The sequence below is a fragment of the Antechinus flavipes genome, chromosome 6 (genome assembly GCF_016432865.1).
Source record: "Antechinus flavipes isolate AdamAnt ecotype Samford, QLD, Australia chromosome 6, AdamAnt_v2, whole genome shotgun sequence".
Classification (NCBI taxonomy): Eukaryota; Metazoa; Chordata; class Mammalia; order Dasyuromorphia; family Dasyuridae; genus Antechinus; species Antechinus flavipes.
This window is the reverse complement of record NC_067403.1, coordinates 142,082,610-142,108,342: the sequence shown is the minus strand read 5'-3', so window position 1 is coordinate 142,108,342 and position 25,733 is coordinate 142,082,610. Positions and strand designations below refer to the sequence as shown.

The window sequence follows — 25,733 nt, the reverse complement described above, 5'->3', positions numbered from 1 at the left end:
ACACTATTGATGGAGTTGTGAAAGGGCTATGAAACCGTGCATAACTTTTAACCTAGAAAAATCACTATTAGATCTGTATCCCCCAAAGAGATCAAAAAACAAACAAACAACAACAACAACAAAAAACAGCCTATATATTTTATAAGCAGATTTTTTTTTCTCCTGCAAAAGAATTGATCATTGAGGGGATGTCCATCAAATGGGGAATGGCTGAACAAATTGGGGTATGTGATTATGATGGAATAATACTATTGTGTTATAAAAAATGATGATCAGCAGGTGATTCAAGGCAGTTCCAATAGATTCGTGATTGAAAGAACCAAAGGCATCCAGGAGAACTATGGAGACTAAATGTGGATCAAAACATAATATTTTCACTTTTTTGGGTGGTGGTGAGGTTTGCTGGGGTTTTTTTTCTTTTTTGTTTTTTTCTTTTGATCTAACTTCTTTCACAGTACAACAAATATGGAAATATGTTTAGAATTGCACATGTTTAAGCTATACTGGATTGCTTACTGTTTAGGGAAAGGGGGAGAAAAAACTGAAACATAAGATTTTGCAAAGATGAATGCTGGAAACTATCTTTGCATGTATTTGAGAAAAATAAAAGGCTATTTAAAAAGAAAGAAAGAAAGAAAGAAATGATAAACAGGATACTCTTAAGAAAAACCTGAAAAGACTTTGATGCAAAGTAAAATGTATTGGGTACAAAGTAACAACAATGACAGCTATTCTCAGCAATACAATGATCCAAGACAAGTCTAAAGAACCTACAGATAAAAAATGCTAGACACATCCCTAGACAAAGAATTGATGGTATCTGATTACTGAATGAAGCATATTTTTTTTTTTAAAAACTTTTTTCTCAAGGCTTTATTTTTTGGGGGGGAGCTAAGGGTGGGAGTTGGGAAGAGAGTATTTTATTTTACAATATGACTAATATGGAAATGTTTTTCATGACTACACATGTAAAATCTTAAGTTGAGGTAAGAGGAGGTAAGGAAGAAGTTTGGAAAAAAATTGGAACTCAAAACTTAAAAAACAAATGTTAAAAATTGCTTTTACACGAACTGAGGGAAAATAGAATGTTAAATAAAAAACTCAAGTCATTTTGTAAATAATTAAATATGGAAACAACACCTACAAGATTAGGAAAAAACATTTAAATATCTCTTCACTGATCATTATAAAAATCCAATATGACCAACATCATAAAAAGTAATTAGTTTCAGCTAAATTTCTATTAATTCTAAAGAATTAACAGTTTTTAAAAAAAGAGACAGACTTTAGGGGCAAGAAAAATTAGAAAGTCAGACATAAACTGATAAAGCTGATTTCAAGATAAATATCAAAAATGATTTCTGGAGTTGTCAGACCATTAAAAGCTTCTGGCTTAGCATTTCAAAAATCATAACACTTCCCCACAAACTGGTAAGACTGCTAATGAAACTGATTTGATTCCTAGATAAACCAGGTAACTTCCACTGTCAAGTTTTGTCTCCAATCTGTGGGCCTTTTTCTAAATCACTGGAGTCAAATTCAAATAGAAACAAATCCCTGTGATCTACATAATTAAATCTTTAAAGAGAAGACAAAGTCCTTAATTTAAAAAATTATAATAAAAAATTGTAGAGCTCCATTATAATTTGAAATGACACTATCTAGTTCTGAAGTTTTAATTAATTCCCTTTTTAAACTCTAGTTTGAAGTACTAATTGATAAACTGATAAATCAGTACTTCAAAACATCGAGAAAATCAAGAACCTTAAGTACTAAGGTTTATATTTATTCTTTGGTCATTATACAAAGAAATTTATTAATAAATTTTTTTAACTCAAGCTTGAAAATATTTATTTTCAAGACTCAAAGAAACACATATTTCTTTATTTCATATGGCTAAAAAGACAAACGGAAACATAAATTATAATTATAGGTAAGACATCTAAAACTTTCCCTGGTTTGGTAGGATATGACAACTAAACATTGAGATTTTTCACTCATGTTTAAAAAAAAAAAAAAAAAACTGGGATAGGGCAAAAAACCTAGAAGGGAAATGCTACCTTCAAGGGAAGAAGAGCTAGAGGAATACAGGCTAGTATAGTTTCAAGATCACAGAGACAATAATAAGAGCTGAAAATTATCAAAGTGAATGAAAAAAAGCAGGTTACCTTTGGAGTCAGTGTACCTGGGATTATATCCAGGTTCTGCTACCTGGGTGATTTGAGATTACAAGTCACAGTTCACTTCTTCCTTAAAACAAGGGGATTGGACTAAATTTCTTTCAGCTCTAAATTACATAGTTTATGGCCCTAAGCCCACTGTTTTCAGTGATAACCAGAATACCACCAATCTAAAAATCAAATTCACCTTCAAATTCAACTAACCTCAAATCTTGTTGACAGTTTTGAAAAAAAAAAAAAAAAAAAAGAAAAAAGAAATTATCCACTCCCCCAAATAAAAACAGAAGAAAGCCATAGGTATACAGGAATACTTTGAGTGAAGTTCAAATTCAGTTGGAGGATACAAACATTAATAAAGTGAAGAATTAAAATTGTATTTTATACTTAATTATATCTACTAGTTATTCTTAGAAAGCTACTATTTAAAGTACTCAGTAACTGACCTACAAAAGAAAATCCAAAACACAAAAGGGAAAACAACTTTATGACGGTCTTAAAGATTAGCAGAGAAGTTGTGAAGCATTTATTTTATATGTAGATATCTGATTCATTTCTTTTACATTTTTTACTAGCAATCAACTTTCAAGTATAGAAAAACCGAGTATTAAAGTAAGAAACTTGATATATAGGTTCTAAATTTGACAGCCAAGGTTAAACTCAAAAACTTCAATTTAACATTTTCATTCCAAGGAAATCACATACCAAAAACCATATTGCTTAATTTAAATGAAGGGTTTTGTTTTTTTTTTTTTTTTTAAGAGCACCAGTACAAATGGAATGAAAAACAACTGAACAAAAGGTAAATTTGGAGAAGTAAAAAAATGAGAGAAAAATTTAATTTGCATCAAGATCACTGAAAAAGGAAAAGTTCTGTATTCATCAGAAGGTGAAAAAAGTGAGCCTTAGAAGAGTTATAGCCAAAACAAATTCATATGAACACTTTAAGGAAGCTCCATGAATTTTTAATACAATAATAGTTTAAGTGACAGACAAAAAGCTTATTGAATTCGTACATTACAACATTATCTGGACAAAGATAAAGAAGTTATCAAATTTAAAATGCAGTGAAGGAAAATAACATTCATTTGTAAATTTAAGAAATGCCATTCTCTATCCAGTTTATCCACCCAATTTATACATGGGTAGTGTAGTTTCCAGAACTGCTAGAAGAGAGTTTGAAAAAACAATTTATGCTCAGTTCAGTCACAGTGACACTAAAATATCACTTTCTTCAAGGTTGGTTTTGAGCCTAGACTAGCCAACCCCCTTAACTAAAACTCATTTACACTATTATAGTAACCTGTACAAAGAAAGTCCAATTCATTCTTAGTTAATTCTTCTTGCTAAATTCAAAGAATATTAATCACTGCCTTTCAGCGAATTTATAGTCTTGAAGTGGCATATACTGCCCCAATTCCCCATTTCAAGCTGTTGCCAAGACTATTTCATCTTTGCAACATCTCTAATGCTATACCTGATTCTGTCATTACTTAGGTTCAGGTCCTCATCACTTCCCACTGTAATTACTATATCAGGAAGGTAGAGTGTTGGAATTTAGTCCTGCATAATGTCTTTCTTACTCAGCCCCTAAAGTGATTTTCCTAACACAGAGATTTGATCATGTCACCTCTAATCCCACAATAAACTCTCCAGTAACTTCTCAACTCCAGAAGCAAATACAGGATGTTCTGTTTGACATTCAAAGGCTTTTATAATCTAGTATCATTCTCCTCTTCCAGCCTTGATGTCCCCAATTTTCTTACACCTTATTGCCTGACACTTAAAAGACTTTGATCTAGGGACACTAGCCTCCTTCCTGTTTCCTGAACAAGACAATCTATCTCAGCTCTAGGCATTCTAATACTCTCCCCTCTTCTTTCCTTACTGAAATCTGGCTTCCTTTAAATCTCAACTGAAATTATACCTTCCTAACTCAATTCCAAATGCTTTCCCTCTTCTAATTATTTCCTCTTTATCCTGTATATAGCTTGCTTTGTATATATATTTCATGTTGTCTATTGCCCCTTTTTGTATCCCCAGTGCTTAGTCTAGTACATAGTGGGCAATTAAATGTATTGAACTGAATGTTATAATGGAAAGACTCTTTTAGAGACAGACATTTAAGAAAACAAGAATTCAAAAGAGAAAGAAATTTACATCTGAGATAGAAGCAGGTCTATCATTTAATACATTTTATAGCATTTAATGAATAAGATGTCCACAGACAGAAAAAAGGGTAAGGGTCAGTCCAGACAGCATGAGTTAAAACATAAAAGAACGAGGAATTATTTGAGGAAGTAGTCCTTCTGGAATGTAATAGTAATCCATTTGGTTGGAGTTATCTGCTAGTGATCTGAATGCAAAACTAAAATAATTTTGTAGGCCACAAAGAGCCAAAGTTATTTACATTGTAAGCCTTTTATCTTTATAGTAGAAATGATTACTAATATTACGGAATTGTGGGGGTAAGAAGGCCAATGTTACTGTATGACTAAAAACCAATTCTTAAGGGCTCTGAGATCTACAAACTATGCTATGGTTGCTTCTAATAACTCACATATAAGTTTTAGCACTCCATAGTCTCAAGCAACAGTTAAGTAATGAGTTTACTAGGTATAATTGGGATTTTTTTCAAAAATGGCTGATAGAGGGAGAAAGAGATTTGGGGATGAGGAAGGCCCAGTCCCTAAGAGTCAACATGGAATCAATATCAGAATTCAAATTCAGCCTTTAAACACTTACTTACTATGTGACCCTTGCAATTAAGGCCCTGGCCTCAGTTTCCATAGTAAATAGGAATAATAACAAGCACTTACCACAGGGGTGGCAGTGAAGATCAGATAAAAGTGTTTAAGTGTATCTAGAAAATATTAGGCACTAAATATTCATTTCTTTCCCATTCTCTTCTATTTGATTCAGAAAGTAACAGGGAGCCTTTAGTTTATTATGAAATTCAGGGGGAGTAATATGGGTCAGACTTTTGCTTTTAGAAGATGAATTGGACCACTAGATAGAAAATAAAATGAAGTTTGGAGATAGCTGCCTGAAGTACTACAAGGTAATCACTATATAGATTTGATACAACTAAATATTTGTAAGAGAAGGAACTAGAACTCTTCCTAGCTTTGGAGTTGGTTCTCTGGCTCAAATCTTTATTTGGACAGTGTAAATAAAAACATAAGCATAATATCTGGTAGATAGCAGGCAATTAAATGCTTGTTGACTTTAAAAACAGAATTCATTTAAAATTGTATTCCTCTAACAGAACAAATTTCATCAATAGTCAAATTTTGTAGTAGTATACACTACCAATCTAAAGTATAAGTCCATGAAAAACTACCAGACTAAGGCAATGTGTAATATGTCTGTAAAGAACACTTAGAATACCAAGTCCTATCTCTGCTAATGACTAGTTGTGTCATCTTGGGTAAGTCATCTAACGCCCTTTGAGTTTCCATTTCCTGACTTGTAAATTGCTACATGTTCTTTAAATGTTCCTTTGTAATTTGTTCCAAAGATGTTTACAGACTGAGACATCAGAGTTGGAAAGAACTAGCTTCATTTTACACATAAACAAACAGGCCACAAAAAAGTTACTTGTGTAAGAAGACAAGAAGTATTAGTAAAAAGTAAAGATTAAGTGGCAAAGCCAGATATTGAATCAAGACAATTCTAACTTTAAATCCAGTCCTTTTTCACTATATATTTATGCTCAATCTCTGCAAAGCTATTACTAGGTAAGTAACTGGATGTCTTGACTTTAGTTCTTTCATATTATACATGTAATATATATACATATATTATACATGTTAAGATATATTTAAATTTCCTAAATAAAATTGTTCATACAGTGTAGACTTGGATATCTTAAGGTTTTAGAATTTCCTTTGTCATAAATCAAGATTCATGGGGTTAAATTGGGGATATATATATATATATATATATATATGTGTGTGTGTGTGTGTGTGTGTGTGTGTGTGTACTCGCTCAAATAGAAACAGATTCCCTAAGGTTTACAAGTGAACTCAGAAGACATTACTGTGTTTTATTGCCTTTAAAGATTTTTTTTGTTTGTTAAATATTTCCCAATAACATTTTAATCTCCTTTGGGTTTCACTTGGGTCACAGTTTTGACACCTGGAGTAGATGACATGTAAAGTCCCATCAATTCCAAGTTCAACTCCTTGTGAATAGAACTATATGTGAAACTCTAGGTTTAATGAATATTCAGAAATAGCTAAACTACATCAATTGACATGCATTTCCTCTGTGCCATATGTGCTAAGGATGTACTAAAATCAAACATTTTTACTCTAATTCCAATCTTACCTTTCACTGGGGGGAAAACGTTATATATATGCATAAAAACAAAACAAAATGCAAATACAAGCTAAGAGCAAAAGATCAAGGAAATCAAGAAAGTTTTCAGGTAGAAGGTGGGGAATTGTGAATCAATTCTTTTCCCTTAGTCAACCACCTGAGTCCTACTTGTTTAATGAGTCCTGCAGATCCATAAAACTTTTAAGGATTTTAGAGTAGTAATTATTTAAAATAAAATCTTCTAAGATTTATAGATTGTTAGAGCTAGAACTTAACCTAGAAATCATCTAGGTCAACTCCCTGAATTTGCAAATGAGAAAACTAAGGTCAAGTAATTTGCCTTAAGTTTCAAGACAACTAGTTAAGTAGCAGGATCAAGATCTAAAAACAAATATCAAGATTTTAATGGGAAAGAAGTATTCTCCTTTGCACTAAAGAAACGTACATTTATTAATCCATATATATGAATACATATATATATATCCTCCATTTTAAAAATAATTTGGGTCTTACCAAACAAAGCAATATTAAAATACTAGCACATCCAATTCAGGTTTTTAAAAATATATTCTTGCTAATAAGTGGACATCTGATATAGATTTAAACAACTACTTTTAGTTTTTTGTTTCATATAGGTCTCCAAACAAAGCTTCTTTTCAGTTTTAAATTTTTCACAATAACTTCTTTCCATTCCTAGTTTCTGAGAAGGCTGAATTCACAGCCCGACTTTTTTTTTCTTTCAAGTTTGTTGTAAATACTCCACCCGCCTGGATGGTGTAAGAGCCAAACCCTAAATACACGAAAGAGCCAAAAACTTAAAAAAAATCAGTATGTCATTTCCCTTGGCCTTATTAAATTTTTAAACCGGTAGCCTAACCTTGCAGCCTCCTATGCCCAAGGCAACTTGAAACAAATCATCAACGAATGCAGGTCTGTCACATAAGAGCCCAGAGATTGATAACAGAGAACTAGGCAAAGCAGCCGCCATCTTAAATGCAGGATAGAAGTTAGAGCAAGAAAAATCCTCAACCATCCCATTTGAGGCTTCCGCCATCCGTCCCGCTTTGGAAAATCAGAGATTTTCGGCAACTTGGATTAGTTATTTACTATCATTCCCGCATCAACTGGTAAAACCACACTCTCCCCGGAAAAAATGCGGCTGAGGAAGGCTGGGATTACCCCACCCCCACCCTCACCCCCACCCCCACTCCCGGCAAAGCTCAGATCGCACTCCCTCGGAAATCGACCCCATTGTGTCAGTGTCTTCCCGGGTCCCTGAACAAGGGTCGAGGGAATACTGCCCCCTCAGTGGAGCGCACTGGCGGCCACCTTCCAGAGCCCAAAAGACGACCAGAATTACTCACTTGGCACGTCCCCTCCCTCAATGGAGGAAGGGGAGGCCTCGATTACTGGGGCATAAATATGGTCTGGAGCAGTCGGGCGCCCCCCAAGGTCATACAGGCGCATCTTTCTGCCCTCAGAGGGCCGGGTCTAGGCTTCCACACTACGACACAGCTCCGTATGGCGCTTCTTGGGCTGCTCAATTTAGGGGGGCAAAGGATATCCCTAGGAAAATCAGGTCCCCCCTTCCAAGAAATGATTCCCATGCGGGAGCTGGCACCCAGTCCGGGGGGTTCTAGGAGGCCCCTAAGAACCCAGGTTCTCCCGGCCCGCCGCCAGCACGGCCCCCGCCCTCCAGCCGCGGCTGTTAATTACCTTATTAATCCGTTTCAGCGCCATGGTGTGTGCTTCTTTCCGCCTGACTCCGCACTCTCTCGGTGGGCAGAAGGGTCCGGCCAAAAACTCTGATTATCCCGGGCGGCGGGGAGGGGTTGGGGGGAGGGGATCTCTCTTCTCACACCGGCTCCGCCCGACACAGGCGCCTTGTGCAAAAACGGACCAGATCAGCACTCGCCCGGACCCAGGGACGCCCCCCCCGCCCAAACTGACGCGATCCGGGGTCCGGGGGAGGCCACGAAGCCGTCCTCCAGCCCCGAGGGGTGCCTCGCCAGGGGAGGCCACGAGTCCGACCTCCCAGGAGCCGAGAGAGGGCTGGGTGGGGATAGGGGTGGGGGTCGGGGTCGGCTCCGGGGAGGAGCCGGGGCCTAGGCCGCGCCGCGCCGGCGTCACCGGTGCCGAGGGAGGCGAGTGGGGGAGGGGACAGACGGACGGCCCGGGGGACCCAGAGCCGCTCGTCTCCGCTCCCAGGAGAGTTGGCAGGGGAAGGCGAGAAGCCAGGGGGTTCGAGTGGGATCTGGAGGAGATAAGGCAGTGGCTGGCCGTGGCTATCCGTGCCGCCCCAGACACCGCCGCACTCTCCGCCTTCCAGGCGCGTGCACGCGCGCTCCCTCCCGGCTGCTGCCTCCGCCGCGGCCACCACCGTCACCTCCACCACCATCACCATCACCATCAGCACTACGCGCCCGCGCCGGCCAAGACCCCGGCGCGCGCAGCACCCCCCCGCCCCCGCCCCCCAGCCTCCCGCGCGAACGGACCCAGCTCCCCCGGCCTCCCCTCCCCTCTTTTTCTCACCCCACCCAACTAGCTGGCCGCTCAGACCCACCCGACCTCCCCGCTTACCCGGCCAGCCCAAGTCGGCCGGCCTCCCCTTCCCCTAGTCATCCACACCCACGCGTACAGAGGGGCCGGGGCCTCCCTCAAGCTGCGGCCTCGGCCTCCTCCCCGCGCGGCAGCTGGTGCCTCCCCGGCCCTACGGGGCTCACGCGCACGACACAGCCACAAGATGTCCGCTCTGACGGAACTACTGCCAGCTGCCACGCTCCGCCCCTCCCCCGCCGTGCCCCTTCACCGCCGCCGCGTATCAGTCCGCCAACGCCGCCGTCGCGAGGACAGGACGAGGACGAGAAGGACGGAGGGGAATGGTTCACTTCCTACTCTTCCTAGGCTGGGGGCCGCAGTTGGGGGTGCTCTCCCTTCCTCTACCCCAAAAGGCGGAATTCTTACTAAACGGATCGGAGGTCGGGCAGACAGGGCGGGGGCCGGAGGCGGGTCATGAGCTGAGGTGGGAGGAGAGCAAGCTGGAGGCGGGGAAACTCAGGCGGAGAGAAGCATCGAGAACCGGAAGGAGACCATGGGGGGGAGGTAGTGAAGGCGGCAGCGACAGGGTCCCCACGCCCCTTCTCGTTTGGTTGTGGGAGAACCGAATCTCGCGAGAATCTTGTTGCTGACTGGAGGCTTGGCATTTACGGGGTGGGGGGAGATTAGGGATCGTTTTCGTGATGGATACTCTTGGTTCCTTCTCAACCCCTCCACTGCCCCGTACCCTAACTCTCGCGAGAGTTTAGTGGGGTAACCGAGATGAAGCCCGTGCCGGGAAGTAGCCGGAAGGATTACGCGGAGGGCCTAGAAAGGAAGTGGAATTCCCCGGGGCGCGTGCCCATCTCTGGGAGATGTTGAGAGCTCTTCCCTTGCGTCCAATCGGAGAGAGTCGGAGGGAGGGGTGGGGATGTTTTAGGACGTTGCGCAATTAGACGGCACCTTCCTCGTCAATACTTAGACTGTTGGGTGTTGCCTTTCACTATTCGGGAAGGTAGTGCTATGGACCCTCCAGTTATTAGCCGGTAGCGAGGTGCGCTTGAGAGATCCCATTAGGATCGTCCTGGAGGAGCTCTTGGATCGGTTGTTCCGGGATTCCCGGGTGATCTCGGAGCAGGGCGCCTGAATATTGATTGAGGCCCGGCCAGGGTTAAAAGTAGGATTCGACAACCCTGAAACGGTCTGTTCCTCGTTTTTCTATTTAAATGCACGGAGTCGGACAAAGCGAAACCCAGAAGTAGGCATTTTGGTAATCGTGTTGATGAAAATACTAGTGCTGCTCCTAAAGTATGATGTAAATTGAGTTGAAGAATCATTTATTTCCCAGTGGTTTCCTGCCCACGTAAAGCAGGCAGTAATAATTTTGTTGTAAACTGTATTATAAAGACATAGGCAACCCCATCTCCCAGCTCTGGGAGAAAGCAACCTTACAAGCTTTTGAATGTCAGAGGAACTCAAAATTGATGGTCAAGTTGATTGATACCATGGTTATGTAAGTATATTTTTGAATAAAGTTTTCTCTCCATCCCTAATTTTTAAGGTTTTGTACTTGGTATTTTGAATTGAGCTTTAAAGTAAGCAAAATAGTCCCTTGCTCTTAATGAAATATTAAAAGGATATATTTATAAAGATTGCAAAAGAAAGTTGGACAAATTCTTCAATGCAGGAGGTATTTTTAAACAATTTCAAAAGACAGATCCTGAAAATGTTGTAATATTCTCTTTTAGGGTAAAACCTAGATAAACAGGGTAACACAATAGCTTTTAGCACATTTACTCATCTCTAAGACTACAGAACTACTCTTCATTCTTCCCTTTGCCTCTTCCTCTATTCTTCGTAAACCTATTTTTGTCTCAACTAATAATTAAAATTTTGAGGATTATTCAGTTTAATTTTATATTTCCTGTTAATTTGGTAAATGAGATAATTTTTAACTGATAATTTTTTTTTTTTTTCCTGGCAGTAGCCTGTAAAAACTAGAACCAGCGACAGCGGTTCTTTATTCCTAACATAGGCTATATTTGGTCCAAAATATTTTTTCATATTGCAATGGCTTGTTACATATTAGCAAGTTGAATTTTTCTGAATGAACCACACTCAGTTTTAATTGTGAGATCACTGGGGCATTGTTACTACTGGGGCATCTTAGCTTTAAAGTAACAGCATTACTATTATTAGAAATATGGGCATTTTTGTCCCCAAAGAACTTTGCACTTCTCATAGCTCAATTCTGATGTAAGTAGATATCGCTGTTTCATTGTTCTAACTTAAAAATAGGAATTGAGAGGCAATGACATGTTAATTATAACCTAATAGTTTGACAAAATCAGAATGAGAAGTGTATAAAATTCAATACACTGAATAAGATTGTGTCATATGAGTAAACTATATTATGATAAGAATTCACTTTTCAGGTACATTAGCACTTTTAAGTCATGACACCTAACCTTAAAAAACAGACATTTTTCAAAAATGTTTCACAAAACCTTCACTTACATAACACAGAGATGATATTATAATAATAACTTTACTTATCTGTTACCTATCCAGCAATCTCATCTATCTGGGACACTGACAAAAAATATCTGAGTAGCCAGAATAGATGTCATAAAATCCAAGCTTAAAATTCTTTCACTAACCTTACTTAAAGGAAAGGCTGTGGGGATTTCACTCAGAACCTAATAACTCTTATTTTGCAGCCTAATGAGTTTAATAAACTAGTTTCTAATGTACTGTCAGACTAGAAGAAGCTAGCTACAGGCTTCTGAAGGCATACTGCATAGGAAAGCTGCTGACAAGTATCAAGAAATGAGAAAAACTAAATTATAAACAAGAAATTAAAACAAACAAACAAACAAAAAACCACTCTGGGCCATTTAGAATGGAGCAAATACACCATACATTTCATTAGGCCCTGATGGCAATACTCTTAAATTACAGTAAATGATGTTCATATGATGGCTGATCATCATGGAAAAATTAAATTATGTTCTATTTAAAGAGTCAAAAGAATTGGGGGTAGCTAGATGGTGCAGAATAGAGCACAGCCCTGAAGTCAGGAGAACCTGAGTTTAAATCTCGCCTCAAACACTTCACTTCCTAGATGTGTGATCCTGGGCAAGTCGTTTAACCCCAGTTGTCTCAGAAAAAAAAAAAAAAAGACTCAAAATTGGGATACCTTAAAAAAGAAGAATTTAAAAAGGTTTCACTTCAAAAATGGCTAATTTTTTAAAAAGTTTTGTTGTTTATATCCATAAAACTATCCATAAAACTCTGCTATTCAGAATGACTCAATAAATATCAATAGGGGCTGGATCTGTGATGTCATCGTTTGAGGTAACTCTTAAAGAACTCCCACTACAAGTATAAGGAGATACCTGCTCTGGAGGTAAATGACTTGCTTATGTTTACATAGCAAGGATGTTACAGATGGCTCAAAAGCTATGGCTGCTCTAATAATAACTGAGTACCTTCCTTACAACAACTCTGTGAAATAGGTATACATATTATTCCTCTTACAGAAAGAAACTGATTGATATGGTTAATAAGTATTGAATTTTGGAGTGAGACTCAAATCTATGTCTTCCAGTTCCAGGGTAGTGCTTTTTTCACAATATCATTTGCTGGAGACTGAACAGCATTTTTTCCCAAAAAAAACTTATTAATTCCTTAAGACACAAATTATTATACTGAAAGTGGTTGTCTGTTACAGTAGTGTCAAATTCAAATAGATACAAATCTCTGCAGGACACAATATTGACTTAGAAAACCTCAAATTAATATGTTGTATTCCATTTTGTTTAACATTTCTCAATTACATTTTAACCTGGTTTAGCCAAACACGAACTCGGGTGCTTGACACCTCTGAAATCTATTAGTCTTGATCTTGTTTGTCCTTTGTAATTAGAGAAGATCAATAGCATTATGAGGATGATTGACTTGTGCCTGAATTGGATTTAAGTAAGGCAGAGTTTTACAAAGTCATCGGCATCACTCTTCTTCGGTCATCAAAGTCTAGTGACAAGACAAAAGTCAAGGCAGCTGATAATGGCTTAGAATGCAGTAGATGACCTTGGCCTTTCTAAATCAAGGTTTTTGCTAGGCCTTAGTTTGAGGCAATCAGTACCCATCTAATAGGTAATGGAAGCACAACCACTTTACACGGGTTTTAATCTTATCCTGTTATTAAATCTCTCTGCCTTAAGCCATTCCTCAAAATCACATAATCCTATATTTAGAGTTGGTAGGCTCTCAGAACATCGTCTAAACTTGACCAATGAACAACTTAGAGCCAAGTGAAATTAAAGTTTCTGAGTTAAAAAGTCTTTCTGATTCTAAATCCAGGACACTCCGCACCTAAACCAAACTATGAAGTGTGAGTTATAGTTTGTTTACATTTACGGCACTTCCCCCCCCCCCCAAAAAAAAAAAAAAAAAAAAAAAGAATTGTATTTGCTAATGATGTGACTATGGAGACTAACGGGAAACCTTTTTAATTTCCTTGTGGGTATCCACATGTGAACAAACAGTTAACATGGATCAGTATATATACTTGACAATTTTTATTTTAGACCTTATAACTTTGTCATTTGTTTTTTAGCTTTGGGCAACATTGAAAATAATACAAAGGACATAATTTTTATAACTTTTAAATAAACAATATGTGTGTGTGTGTGTGTGTGTGTGTGTGCTGCTTATTCACACATTATTCTTTGGAATATTATGTGTAAAAACATATGCATTTAAAATAACCTAGAATTTTTTTTTTTGCCAATTTTAAATGCATACAAGAAAACAAAACTGTTCCTATAGCAAATCTTGATGAACGTGGACTGGAGGACAAATTATGACGATTAAACTGAAGGCAAACTTTGTGTTTAGAACATGAGTTTAAACTTTAAATGATAGATCACTTGCTGTGTAGGAAAAGGGGATAGGTAAGAAAGGGAGAAAAATTTTAAACAAGGTTTTACAAGGGTCAGTGTTGAAAACTATTTTTGTATATATTTTGAAAATAAAAAACTATTACTTAAAAATAAACATTAAGTGAAGTAACAGCCTGGAGAAAAATTGAAGATTTGATAAAAATCAGACTAGAAGTTTATAGTAAAAAATTTCAAATGCATATGATAAAAATCATCTGATACCAGAAATGTTGAAAACTGCTAAGATTGTCAAAATTTACATTAAAAATATATAGACAAAATTATAATTTGAGACTGACATAAGCAATTTATTATGACTACTTATTATGAAGTATTGACGCATTGACGATATTTTCATCAGTTCTTATTATTCTATACAATGGAAATTCTTGAATAAAATTTTTTTAATTTCATATTTTTGTTTCTTTGAAACTAATTTTCATAGCTATGGCATGAGTTATTGGAAAGAGGGGAATACATCTTAGTTTGACTATCTTTGCTCCAAAATTTTTAGGAGTTGCCAACTTTTTGCACTTCATTTTTGTATGCTTTCTGAAATCTGACTAATAATTTGTATATTTAATAGACTTCCTTTTTCAAAAACTGCCTCTGCATGATAAAAGGGTCTCATTCATGGATTGCTATGAATTTCTTGTATTTTGTTTTTCCCTAAAATGTGGGTATCACTAGGTTCTGTTCTATTTCCCCTTTCTCCAAGGCTGCTTAATTAGGATTTATGGATGACAAAAGAGTGTGCTGATAAATTTTACAGAATCCTTGAACTTAGATGTAGAAAGATTATTTTTTAACTTTCACTAACTTCTACTTGAAATTTAATATTTCCTCAATTATTTAAAAACATTATTCTGAGAAAGGGTTAATTAGTTTCACCAGATTGACGGTTCAAAAAAAAAAAAATACTCTTGATATATATATATATATATATATATATATACTCTCAGCAAGTTCCATATACTCCTATTATTAGCTCTATGCAGATGATTCCTAAATATATATCATTAGACCATGCACTTTCCTGAATTTCATCTTGTATTTTCAACTACTTGTGGAACATTTCCTCTTGATTTTCTTTCTCTTGTCTTACAATCCCTCAAGTTCTATAAATTCAAAACAACATGTTTTTTCCAATTTCCTTCTAATTCTACTTTTTGTTTCTAAATATGAGCTAAATGTGAGAGCTACATTAGAACTCATCTGTACTGACTTTATTACTTTTTTAAGGTTCCTAATTTGTTTTAAACTGAAATAAAAATAAGAGAAAAAACTTTGTATACAGCAGCAAATAAAGAGGATTCAATATAAAGGAATAAATTTACATTTCAAGAAAATCTACTTAGTACTACATATTGTTTTCAAAGCTGTGTGTCTTTGCCTCCTCACATATACAGCAGAGAACTGCTGTGTACTTTTTACTTTTTTTCTCCTTCCTCTGCTTCACCCCAAGGTTACAGATAAATGTGGAGATATACATACATATATATCATATATACATATATAAACACATACATAGACATAGATATTTATAAATATGCCCACATATACACTTAATACACATATAGGTAAGGCCATACTATGTTTATTTCCACTTGCCATCTGTTCTCTGAAAGCAGATAGCATCTTCATAAGTGCAAGTCTTTCCATATTTTTCAGAATCATTTTCTATACCAGAGCAATATTCTAACTCAATCACTCTTTCCTAACATTTCTATTGATAGCATCGTTCCCTTGAATATATGGATAGCATCCATTAAAAATTCCTTATAACAAAACTTTTTTTCTATAATTCCATTTAACAAGATCCTACCATTTCCAAGGTAATATGCTTAGATGCTTGGAACAGTTTATACTACTGGGTGAATTTATTTTTACACCCCTTTTTATTTCCAATGTTGCCACCCCAGTTCAGGCTCCTATTATTTCTCACTGAACACCTACTATGACCATATTCATGCCATTACTACAATAAACTTACTCATTTATAAGGATATCACTTTCCGCCAAAAAACAAAACAAAACTGGTGCCTCCTTGCCATTGTACAAATATGAACTCTTAAGCTATGTATAACACGGTGAAATCTTATTTTCTAACATTATCTCCTATATTCTCCAAGTTCTCTCCAAAGTTCCTTCAACTACTAAATACAAGTTTTTTTCTCATCTTTGATTTCTCTGCTGCATCTAAAAAAAAAAAAACAAACTAACCATTCTCTTCTGAATATTATGTTTTTGTGACATCATACTTACTTGATTCTTTTCCTACTTGTTCAGTTTCTCTTTGAAATCCTTAGAAGACTTAATTATATGATGGCTCCAGCTGTGGGTATACTCTAAGGCTCTATCCTGGCTTGATAATCTAATCAGCTTGCACGAGGTCTTAAATATAGATACATAGATATATAGCTAAATATAAATTTTCTGGTTCCAATCATCGCCAACTTTCAACAAGTCCAAATCAAAACTCATGATTCATCCTTCCAAAACAACCAGAGTACTGACTTCCTTGTTTCTGTTAAGAGTACCACCATCCTTCAGCTCTCCTAGGTTAGTAATGTTTTTCTTCATTAATTCCTATTGAGCCATCTATTTAATAAATTCCTCAAAATTGCCATTTTTATCTCTACTACACTCTTGAATTCTAAACCTATCTCCTACTAATATATCATGATTCTACTTCTTGCTGGAATAATTCCATGGTCTCATTTTTCTGCCTAACTTTTCATCCACTCTGATCTATCCTTTACAAAGATGCCAAAGTGATTTTTCTTAAGCAAAGATCGTGCCATGTCACTCACCTATTCAGTCAACTTTGATTCCTTCCTGTTGTGTTTAAACACTTCCATGAGACTTTTAAAGTCCTTTACAATGTGGCCCCATGAACTCTGTGGTTCATAGAAACTGACTCTTCCTCACATATAACCCACCAGCTCCCAAGCTTTTCCACTAGCTGCCTGGCAACCATGAAATAAGAGTTTGAGAACTGATGAGTCTCTGAAATTTGAATGTAGTCCAGAGGAACAAGCATTCCTTTTCAGTTCTGGAAACAATTTGGATTCTTAAAATCTTAAGCCAGAAGGTAAATTGAGTCATAACTAGAAGTTTTAAAATATATAGTCTTTTGAGAGGAAGGGAGAGGGTACTACAAAAAGAGTAGCAGGAACAGTGGAGGAGATGGCATCTTCAGTCCTCCCTGAGACTATAAAGAATCTAACATGAAGGCAATAGATGAAAGAAGAAACTGAAGGGAGAGATTGAATTAGTCCTGAATGTTCCTGCAGGCATCTTGAAAAGAACTTAAGACTGATCTATTAGTTGTAATCCCTACTTCACAGGCTGAGATTAGAAAAAGGCTTTTATTTCCCAGATATTCTCCATATCCTGTCTATCCAATAACTGGCACTGGAATGTACTAGATGTATTCTTTTACCTAAACATTACCTCTATCCTGATTTTGCTCCTGGGACTCTAGACTCTTATCTGAGCTTTCATCTTAATCTTGCCCAACTATCATGCCACCTATACTCTGGTTCTCTTGCAAATTCAGACTCTGCTCCTGGTACCCTGAACTCTGCTTGATGAGCTTTTATTGGCTTACTTGACAACCACACTACTGGATAATTTCCAAACCATGGAAGCATACTCATGTCTCCTCTTTCTCCTCTCCTTTGATTTCCAGTTTTGGCTCCCCTTTATGAATTCCCTATTGAAATGTTAGCTCCTTGAGAGTCTTGCTTGTATTCATACCACTAAGTGTGAATATTCCAAGTTTATTGGAATAGTAATAGAGAGTGCAACTATATTTTCATATATATAAGTAATTCCTGGATGAAGAAACTTTCTACTAATGTAGTTCTATAACTTAGTCTGAGAGTTGTCAACAGCAAAAGTAATTTAGTTTGTTCAGTGAGACAAAATCATAGGTGTCAGAAACTAAACTTGAACACTATGCTGTTATTCCAGAAAGGGACTAAGGAAGGACTTAATAAATGGTTTCTAGTCCTTTAAGGAAGGCAATGCTAGTCCTTTAAAGAAATCAAGAATTATCTGAAAATACACAAAATTTTAAAATGATAATTTATATATGAATATAGTTTTCTTAACTTGAGACTAAACTTATTATTAAAGCTATAATTAAAACTTTGCCTTGTAAAATATGGGGGGAACAGTGACAATCAAGCATATGAACCAGAAGGTCATTATATATTGTCCATAGCCTAAAAGCAAGGTAATTGTTTTATAGACTGTAGCTGATTAAATCTCTAGAGAGGCAGAGTACAGGGAGAAGACAATGAAAAGGTCATACTTGAAACCATCTTTCCTGAGAACCCTGGAAAAGATTCAGTTCTGCCCCTTTCTGGATGAGAAAAGGGAGCACAAGGGATCCAATAACCAGTCTGCAACTCTACCCAACATAGCAATGCCCACCAATGTTACACGAATGTATTTGCTCTTTAGCTCTGCCTCCCTCAGCATCTCAACCTCCTGAAAGATGGATCTCAACCACTCTTCTAGACAGAGCCCCTCCTGATCCTTACAACTGCTCTCTCCCCCTTCCTAATTACCTTGTATTTATTTAATATTCTAAACTGTAGATATTGTATATACTATCTGCACTTGATATACCATTTTAGCAAATTCTTAAATAAAAAGGTAGTTTTTAAAGATCTGGGCTAATTATCAGTTGGAAATGTTGGGAGTTCAGTGTTGCATGATCTATAGACTACACTTCCTCTGGATACTTTCTTTTTCTACTCTCCTGAGTGACTAATCTTAATTTCTTTTTCTGTTATTTTTGTGGTTGGGTTCATACTTCATTTTTGAAGCGGACTAATGACATCATGGGGTGGATTTAAATGAGGCAGAGTTGCACAAAATCAGCTTCACTCTCCCAGAGTTATCCAAATTCAATGGTAAGACAAAAATCAGGGGAAGGCTCGGAGATGGCCTAGGATACAGTGTATGAACCTTGCTGCCTGACTAAGATCTAACTGCTTTGATGGCCTTCATGGCTAATAGAACAAATTGTTCTCATTTACCCATTGCACTGGGAGAAATCTTTAGTTGCTTGGGCTAGACATTCCTCCTAACTTATGGAGGGGTTTGAGGCCTGTCAGTTTCCTTACGCCTGATTAGTCTGCCTATATAATTTTACCAGGTTGTAACCTCTGCATGTGCTTCTTGAAGTCATCATGAGATTGAGATGGACAACAAAGGTAGACAAGCAGTTTTGAAAATGGCTAGTAAGCCTTCACACCAGAAGTCTTTCCTGAATGTCCCATGTAGTGCTTAAGTATTACCTATTGCTAGAACAATGAGAATATCAGTAATAGTATTCCCTCCTTTTGAGGACCTATCCTGTTTGCATAGGAATTGGGAGAGTCATCTCAGAGTGGGTACTGCACTGTGGGAGTTAGAATAATTTGGGGGAGCTTTTCACATTTTCAAGTACTCTCTGGAGAGACTTCATCTGAGAATCTCATTCTTAGATATCCTGTTTTCCCAGGGATCTAGTTTTAAAAAAAAAAAAAAAAAACTTAAAAAAATATATATATACTGCAGTTAGCCTGTTTTCTATTGTATTTTCTGATAAACCAGAGCAGTTTCTCTATGATAACTCTTAATTATCTGAAGTATGTATACTAATTTGTTCAAACTTTACCCAACTACTTAGTCACACATTGTAGTTAATATTAGCAGTATGATTTTGCATCCCTGAAATTCCATTGCTTAAGTAATTCACCTAGAATTCACTGATAGCTCATAAATATATTTTTTTAAACTTTAAAGTTGACCTAAATTATTGTCTTCTTCTAAGATAGGAATGCTAGTTTTCTTTTTCTTTTTTTATTTTTAGGTTGGGGAAAGCCTTTGTAAGCTTTCTGACTTCTCTAGTTTTCTTCAAGTCCCAGCTAAAAATCAAATTTTGCAGTCTTTTTCTAATCCCTCTTAATTCTAATGCCTTTCCTCTATTGATTATTCCAGTTTATCTTGTTTCTACAGTTATTTGCATTTTGTCTTCTACATTAAATGATTGTGAGCTCCTCAAGAGCAGGAACTATCCTTTATCTTTCCAGATTGTAAACTGAAAGGCAGGTATTATGTTACTCTCTAGGTCCAGGATTGTTTTGCTTACCACTTTCAACTTGGTGTGGAACCAGAACCTCGGACACCAGGTCACCAAGCCAGATTCTCATCCAGGAGTCAGGCCTCAGACACCAAATTTATCCAGAAGCCAAGAGATTTCCCCAGATGTGGGTTATTTTCTGATTTTGCATCATCTCCTGCTGTCTTGGAAAAAGGCAAAGGAACTGGTGTTGATTGTAAGTTTAATCAGACCTCTGAGGATACAATCGAGGTATTAACTTAAGTATTCAATTTGATTTCTTTTCTGGTGTTTGAAAGAGAACACTTATAGATCCCTTCAGGATTACTGGATTTTTAAGAGTAGGATCCCCAAGTAAATGATACTGCTCAATGGCTAGCAGACTCCCAAATAGCACTCTCCTAATCCTTGAGTTGGTAGCTCCCTAGACAAAAATCACCTTTACTTACTATCACTCCCATCTCTTTCTCATCCATATCAGTCCTACTCTCCTCAAATCTTACCGTATCCCCAGATTTCAGTGTGACTTCTTGAATGCTACTCTATTGTTAATAAACTTCCTTTCTTCTAGGAGACATCATTGCTAGTCATCCTTTCCAAAATTGGATGAGTAGTACCTTCTCTCATGTCCCCTGATAAGACCTGAAAAAGTAGTCAGATTCTTAACCCTCCCTGCTGTTTCCAGAACCTCTATGCCATCATCATTAAGCAACTTCTCTTTCAAAGTTTATTCATTGTATATCCAATACCCTTTTTCCATCATTTATACAGTCATCTTACCTAGCCCCAGGTAATTTTCCCTCCCTTCTTAGTTTGGTACCTGGCCTGTTGTCGTCTTCTTCACCCTAATCTGTGCCCTCATACTTGAAACTTCAACATAAAATCAATACCCCATAATCTCAGGTTAACCTCCTCAACCTGACCTGTACCTTCACTCTCCTTCAGCTAACACACAGGACTGGTCATACCCTTGATCTCATAATCACTCACAAGTGTTCTACCTCCATGGTCCAGAATTCTGAAATTACTCAGATCACAGCATCCTCTCTTTCATTGCTCCTTCTGCCTTATTTCTCTTTCCTGAAAAGAACTCATCTGGTACAATGAATCACTCAGAGCTTTCCTTTGCTAAAAACAAACTTGATGACTCCTTAAATCTCAGAAGCTTCTTGAGGAAGCCATATTCCTTATATACTCTTAAATGTGGGAAAACTCAGTGTTATTGAAACTGAGGGAAAAATGGTACTTTAGGTAAAGCTATAAAGTGGATTGATCATTTGGGAAAGCAATATGGAATTTAAAAACGGCCAACAATTTTGTAAGTTTTATCTTCTGACCCAGTAATCCTGCTATGTACAGGGTTTATACCAAATTCTTTCTATGACTTTTAATAATTGTATGACGTGAGCAAATCACTGAATATGTATCTTAGGCCATTCCTTAGGATTTTCTTTTCTTTCTATCTTCATTGATTAACCACAATTTTATTAAAAATTTTTAATAAACATTTGTTGACTGATTTACTAGGAGTTTTTTGATATATAAAGCTAATGGAATATTGAGCTAGAAACGTATGTTCAGTATGAAGAATTCAAAGAAATAGAGACTTGTATGGTATGATGCTGAGTGAAAAAAGCAGAACCAAAGAAACTAACTGCAACTATACAAAAAAATGAAACAACAAAAGAGGTTAGATCTGTTGTGCTTTATTTAAACAATGAAAACAAAATTGCATGAACACCCATTCATAAATTCTAATTACTCTTTTTTCTTCTGTTTTAACTGTTTTCAGGAGTATATTTTGTACTTTATCTTACCAAAAAAAATTTAATAACAAAATAATGTGAATGTCATTCAAGTTATCATTTAAGGTTTTTTTAGAAGTGACTATGCTAAGTAAGCTAGGGATCTTTCAGGTCTAAGCCAGGTAATTCAGAAGCAGTGACACAGAAGGTTTTTTGCATTGGCTTGGTTCCAGGAGCGATGATGTTTGAATTTTTGTTGTTCACTTGTGTCCAACTCCTTGTAACCCCATTTGGGTCTTTCTTGGCAAAGATACTAGAGTGGTTTGCCATTTTCTTCTTCAGCTCATTTGACAGATGATAAAAATGAGGCAAATAGGTTAAGTGACAGCTAGTAAGTATCTGAGGCCAGATTTGAACTCATGAAAATGAGTCAGTCTGCTTTCCCCAGCATTGCAGCCATAGTGCCACCGCATCACTCCAGATACTTGAATAGACAAAAATAGTATAAGTATACTCTTTAGAGATAGAAAACTCTTTTGTCACAATGTGAATTATCTTAAAATGAACAAGTAATATTCTCTAGGAAGTCTAAGAGATCCCAAGGAGATAAAGAAGAGTGGAATAAGTAAAAACTTGTCACTAAGAAACTGAGTAAACCTGTCTGGGAAATAAAGAGGGAAAAACCATGTGATTTTAAATTCCTCTGCCTAAGATTCTTTGAAGTGAAGATATTTCATTTTATGAAATAGAGATGTATCTGAAAAACTGTGTATAAATTGAATTTTCATGCAAAGAATAATTTTCCTTATCATTTATATTATAAATCCAGAGTTATTTTTATCTTCACTTTATAATTTTGTGTCAAAATGTGTTTTTCCTCAGCAATTCTCTAGGATGGATATTGTTCATTATAATTAAGATTTTCTGTGTTAATATTTTAATATTTATCAATATCTTTTCTTTCTTCATTTAATACTCCCTTCTACCCTGCCCTCCAAACTATTTCTTATAAACATATATATATATATACACACACATACATATATATAAAATTCAGAAAGGTTAAAACCTGACACAAATTTTTCACACCTGTACCCACAACACCTACAAAGTAGTGGGGGAGAATGTTTTCTCCTATCTTCTTTAAAGCCAAATTTGTTATAATTTTACAACATTCATTTTCATTTGTTCTGTAGTTGATGTTCTTTCTATTTACATGGTGATGATCCCTGTTTATATTCTTTTCCTGGCTCTGCTTACATTACTTTTTATCAGTTCAGTTTTTTATGTTCTCTATAATTCCATTTTGTGTTGCTCATCTCCAAACTTATCTCCAGAGTCATCTGGAAGAAGAGAGGCACCTTCCACTTAAAGACTGACATACTCACACCTGGCCATATTTTTCATTTCACTGTGATTCTTACCCTCTACTGATCATCATCCAAATGACATTCCCCATTCCTTTCTACCATATTCCTTATTATAACCCCCTTTAACCCTTCTTCTCCAACAATTTACTCCCCCCTTTTACTGTGCTCTCTGGAATGCCTGTTCCATAGGCAACAAACTTGCCTTCCTCTTATATCTTTTTCCTTCCTCCTACCTCCATCTTCTGTCAGTTGCTAAGAACTGACTCCTTAGGGATGACATAGTATCTCTGGGCACACTTTCCAGTACAGGCTGCACTTTCACTCTTTCCGCTAGCTGAATTGTGGTGTCAGGGAAGTTAGAATATTCCAAGTTCCCCTCTACCTTCATCTCTAAGGAGCTGTCTCATCTGATAAAGTCTGTACAATCCAACTCTTCCATTCAATTAAAATTCCCATAGCTGTTGTCTAAAGACCACCAAGCCACCCACTTTTCCTCTTCAGTGTGTTAAATATCTGGCTTACACTCTTCTTCTTCCATCCTACTCTTGCATTCATACTATTTCAACATACAGTTTTCTCACATGCCTCTGAATGAAAGAAGAGAAAAATTATGTAACTATTCTGACTGGGTCCCCTACATGTTTTTATGTAGTTATGCATATTATGCAACCTCAACTGGACCTTCATTGCTACCATGCAATCTTTCTACAACTCCCTCACTATGCCATATAAAAATTGTCTACAGCAGCTCTTCTTCATTCTTCCAACCTCCCATCTACTCCCCTTCCCCTCAAACTTTTAGCTTTAGAAATTTAAGAATATATGTCAACATATAAATGCCAAAATCTGTTATATTATCATATCTTAAGCAGATTATATAAACTATCCTTTGCCTAAAGATAAACTAAACTTTCTAAAGAAAATACATATCCATTTAAAAAACATTGGCCTGTATCCGCATCCAGAAAGAGAACTGTGAAAACTGAATGTGGGTAGAGGAATAGTAGTTTCACCTTTATTTTTATTGTCATTTGTTTGCCTTTTTTTTTTTTTTCCTTTTTTTGTAATGGGCCAGAACTCTGGAAAAATATACTTGAGGCAAGGATTCTTACAATAAGGTGTTAACTCAGTAGAATTGATAAGACAATGGTTATCTAGTTTAGCATGGTGATTAATAGTTCTCTAGTTCAGTATGATTGATTTAATCTTACAACAAATAATGGTTTCCTAGTGATATGATTGGCTTATACTCAGTATGATGAATGGATTTAATTGTAATAGAGTATTTAAGAAGTCAGAGTCAGATCTAGAGGAGGACTTGAAGAGACTTGAAGACAGAGACCCTCATGGTGACTAGCCTGTCCTCCTTCACTTCTCCACTGAGACTAAATCTATCTGAAGGTCCCCCAGAAAGAAGCTAGCCCAGCCCCAGACAAAGGAGACAAACTGTGAAGGAGATGATAAAGACTTTGGACTTTATTCCTGATTATTCTCGTTGTGATATTCTGTTGAAATCAAGGCCCATTCAAAGGGCTTCCAGAGAGCTAGTCAGAACATTACATTCCCTGTGGGTTTTTTTTTTCCTTTTTTTCCCACTCAGCATGATGGATATGTAAATGTTTAGAAGAATTACACACGTTTAACCTATATCAGATTGCTTGCTGTCTTGGGGAATAAGAGGGAAGGAGGAAAAGAAGAAAAATCTGGAACACAAGGTTTGTAAGTGTAGATATTGAAAGCTATCTTTGAGTGTTCCAAATCATTATTGATCAGAGAAATGCAAATTAAGACAATTCTGAGATACCACTACACACCTGTCAGATTGGCTAAGATGACAGGAAAAAATAATGATGAGTGTTGGAGGGGATGCAGGAAAACTGGGACACTGATGCATTGTTGGTGGAGTTGTGAACGAATCCAACCATTCTGGAGAGCAATCTGGAATTATGCCCAAAAAGTTATCAAATTGTGCATACCCTTTGATCCAGCAGTGTTTCTATTGGGCTTATATCCCAAAGAAATACTAAAGAAGGGAAAAGGACCTGTATGTGCCAAAATGTTTGTGGCAGCCCTGTTTGTAGTGGCTAGAAACTGGAAATTGAATGGATGCCCATCAATTGGAGAATGGTTCAGTAAATGGTGGTATATGAATGTTATGGAATATTATTGTTCTGTAAGAAATGACCAGCAGGATGAATACAGAGAGGCTTGGCGAGACTTACATGAACTGATGCTAAGTGAAATGAGCAGAACCAGGAGATCATTATACACTTCGACAACGTTATTGTATGAGGATGTATTCTGATGGAAGTGGACTTCTTTGACAAAGAGATCTGAGTTTCAATTGATAAATGATGGACAGAAGCAGCTACACCCAAAGAAAGAACACTGGGAAACGAATGTGAACTATCTGTATCTTTGTTTTTCTTCCCGGGTTATTTTTACCTTCTGAATCCAATTCACCTTGTGCAACAAGAGAACTGTTTGGTTCTGCAAACATATATTGTATCTAGGAT

General features: G+C 36.9%; 1 protein-coding gene across 8 annotated transcripts in view; it reads right to left on the bottom strand.

Annotated features, from left to right (window-relative positions):
• Positions 1 to 20,287, bottom strand: part of UBE2D3 (ubiquitin conjugating enzyme E2 D3) — a 53,028-nt gene extending 32,741 nt beyond the window's left edge. The window contains exons 1-2 of one of the 8 annotated variants that reach the window (XM_051964183.1): positions 20,133 to 20,264; positions 8,217 to 8,383 (exon numbers count right to left, since the gene is read on the bottom strand). In XM_051964183.1, the coding sequence (XP_051820143.1) occupies positions 8,217 to 8,240 (24 nt within the window). In that variant the 5' untranslated portion in view covers positions 8,241 to 8,383; positions 20,133 to 20,264. Of the gene's footprint in view, positions 1 to 8,216; positions 8,384 to 9,080; positions 9,401 to 9,464; positions 9,620 to 20,132 lie in introns of those variants that run through there. The other 7 variants (XM_051964181.1, XM_051964182.1, XM_051964180.1 and 4 more) reach the window with 7 other exon arrangements.
• Positions 20,288 to 25,733: the final 5,446 nt, after the last annotated feature.